The following is a 2,500-nucleotide window of genomic DNA, read 5'->3' on the forward strand; positions in this document are numbered from 1 at the left end:
CCCCCCCCCCTCTCTCTCTCTCTCTCTCTCTCTCTCTCTCTCTCTCTCTCTCTCTCTCTCTCTCTCTCTCTCTCTCGCTCTCTCTCTCTCTCTCTCTCTCCCTCTATCTATCTATCTATCTCTCTATCTCTCTATCTCTCTCTTTCTCTCTATATATCTATCTATCTCATTGTCCGCGTGTATGTATGCCTGTATGTATGTATTCCACCGATCAGCACCAACGCAACAGCTGATCTTTACAGTGAACAATTCCGTTACCTCAGGCGTGTCGGCGGGACAAAACATGTTGATATTCAAGGAAAATTGCGTTACAGGGGGGTGTTGATACCCCCCCTCCCTCTTTCTCCCTCCCCTTACCCCTTACCCCCTCCCTGCGAGTTGACCTTGGATGAAAGGAGAGGGGGGGGGTCATCTCCCTTTCTATCCACCCTCTCTCCCCTCCTCCACCCTCCCCTCCCCCCCCCCCCCCCTTTCACCCGAGTCTAACCCTTATATCGTGGTTGAATTTGATCAAATGTTCAGGTTTGTGTGTGTTTGAGTTTTTGTGTTTATTTGTGCGTGTGTATGTGTGTGTGTTTGTTTGTTTGTATGTGTGTTTATTTGTGTTTGAGTGAGTGAGTGGGTGAGTGTGAATGTCTGTGTGTGTGTGTGTGTGTGTGTATGTGTGTGTGTGTGTGTGTGTGTGTGTGTGTGTGTGTGTGTGTGTGTGTGTGTGTGTGTGTGTGAGATTACCAAGAATAAAGGAAATAATAAAAAGATCAACAAAAATGGCGAATAAAAATGATATTGATGAGAAAAAAAATACATATTGCATGCAAGATAAGTACAAATAATAATGATGATGATGATGATGATGACGATGATGATGATGATGATGATGATGATGATGATGATGATGATGATGATGATGATGATGATGATGATGATGATGATGATGATAATGATAATAATAACAATAATAATGAAAATAATAATAATAATAATGCTAAATAATATAATAATAATAATAATAATAAAATAATAATAATGATGATGACAATAATAATAATAGTAATAATAATAATGATAATAATAATGATATTGATAATAATAATAATAATGATGATAATAATGATAATGATAAAAATCAACAACATCAGCCCCCCCCCCCCCCTCTAAAAAAACGACAATTAAAAAAGAACAAGTAAAAGGAAATTCAAAACTGAAACAAGGAAACGTTGAAAACAAAAAGTCACAAATCCAAACAGACAAACAAACAAACAAAGACTTTAAAGGAACAAACAAGCAAACTCTCTTAAAAACAAAGACTTTCAAGGAACAAACACTCTTTAAACAAGAACTCTTAAAAAAACAAAGACTTTCAAGGAACAAACACTCTTTAAACAAAGACTTTCAAGGAACAAACACTCTTTAAACAAAAAACTCTTAAAAACAAGGACTTTCAAACAACAAACACTCTTTAAACAAGCAAACACTCTTAAAAACAAAGACCTTTAAGAAACAAACACTTAAAAAACAAAGACTTTTAAGAAACAAGCACTCTTAAAAAACAAAGACTGTAACGAAACAAACACTTAAAAAACAAAGACTTTTAAGAAACAAACACTTAAAAAACAAAGACTTTAACGAAACAAACAAGCAAAGACTCTTTAAAACAAAGACTTTCAAGAAACAAACACTCTTCAAACAACCAAACACTCTCAAGACAAAACGGGAGGATTCGACTCACATTGAGCCTCCAGGACACCCTCGAGGCTTGAGGATTAGCATAGACGTCACACTCGAAGTAGACGTCGTCGCCTTCCTTGATGTTCGCGACGTCCAGCGAGGAGCCGAACCGCGCGGTGGCTGTGGGGCGGTCTGGGAGGGGGGAAGGGGGGGACGGGGGGAGGAAGATGGGAGGGGGGAGGAGAAGGGGGGTGGGAGGGGGGAGAAAAGGGGGGAGTGGGGAGGAGGGGGAAATGGGGGAGGAGGGGAGGGAGGGAGGAGGAGGGGGGAGGAGGAGGAGGAGGGAGGAAGGGGAGGGAGGCGGAGGAGGGAGAGGAGGAGGGGCAGGGGGATGGGGTGGGAGAGGGAGAAGAGGGGGATAGGGGTGGGAGAGGGAGAAGAGGGGGAGAGGGAAGGAGGAGTGGTGAAAGTGGGGTAGGAGGAGGGGTGAAGGGAAGAAGGAGGAGGGGGACAGGGGGGAAAAGGGGGAGGAGGAGGAGAGGGGAGGAGGAGAGGGACGGGGGGAAGAGAAGGAGGATAGGGACGGGGGAGAAAGGGAGGGAGAAGGAAGAGGGGAGGAGGAGAGGGACGGGGGGGAAGAGGAGGAGGATAGGGGCGGGGGAGAAGGGGAGGGAGAAGGAAGAGGGGTGAAGGGGGGGAGGGAGGAGGAGGGGAGGGAGAAGGAGGGGGAGAGGGAGGAGGGGGAGAGGGGGGCGGGGTAGAAGAGGAGAGAAGAGAGAGGGGGGGGGGTTAGTGCTGGTGATGATCACTGATGAAAGCGACAATAATGATA

General features: G+C 45.0%; 1 protein-coding gene across 1 annotated transcript in view; it reads right to left on the minus strand.

Annotated features, from left to right (window-relative positions):
* The window catches only part of LOC125037552, a 52,448-nt gene that overhangs the window by 30,797 nt on the left and 19,151 nt on the right, over nucleotides 1-2,500 (minus strand). Inside the window, exon 6 of the mRNA XM_047630730.1 lies at nucleotides 1,730-1,860. Within this exon, the coding sequence (XP_047486686.1) occupies nucleotides 1,730-1,860 (131 nt within the window). The remainder of the gene's footprint in view (nucleotides 1-1,729; nucleotides 1,861-2,500) is intronic.

The sequence above is a fragment of the Penaeus chinensis genome, chromosome 23 (assembly GCF_019202785.1).
Source record: "Penaeus chinensis breed Huanghai No. 1 chromosome 23, ASM1920278v2, whole genome shotgun sequence".
Classification (NCBI taxonomy): Eukaryota; Metazoa; Arthropoda; class Malacostraca; order Decapoda; family Penaeidae; genus Penaeus; species Penaeus chinensis.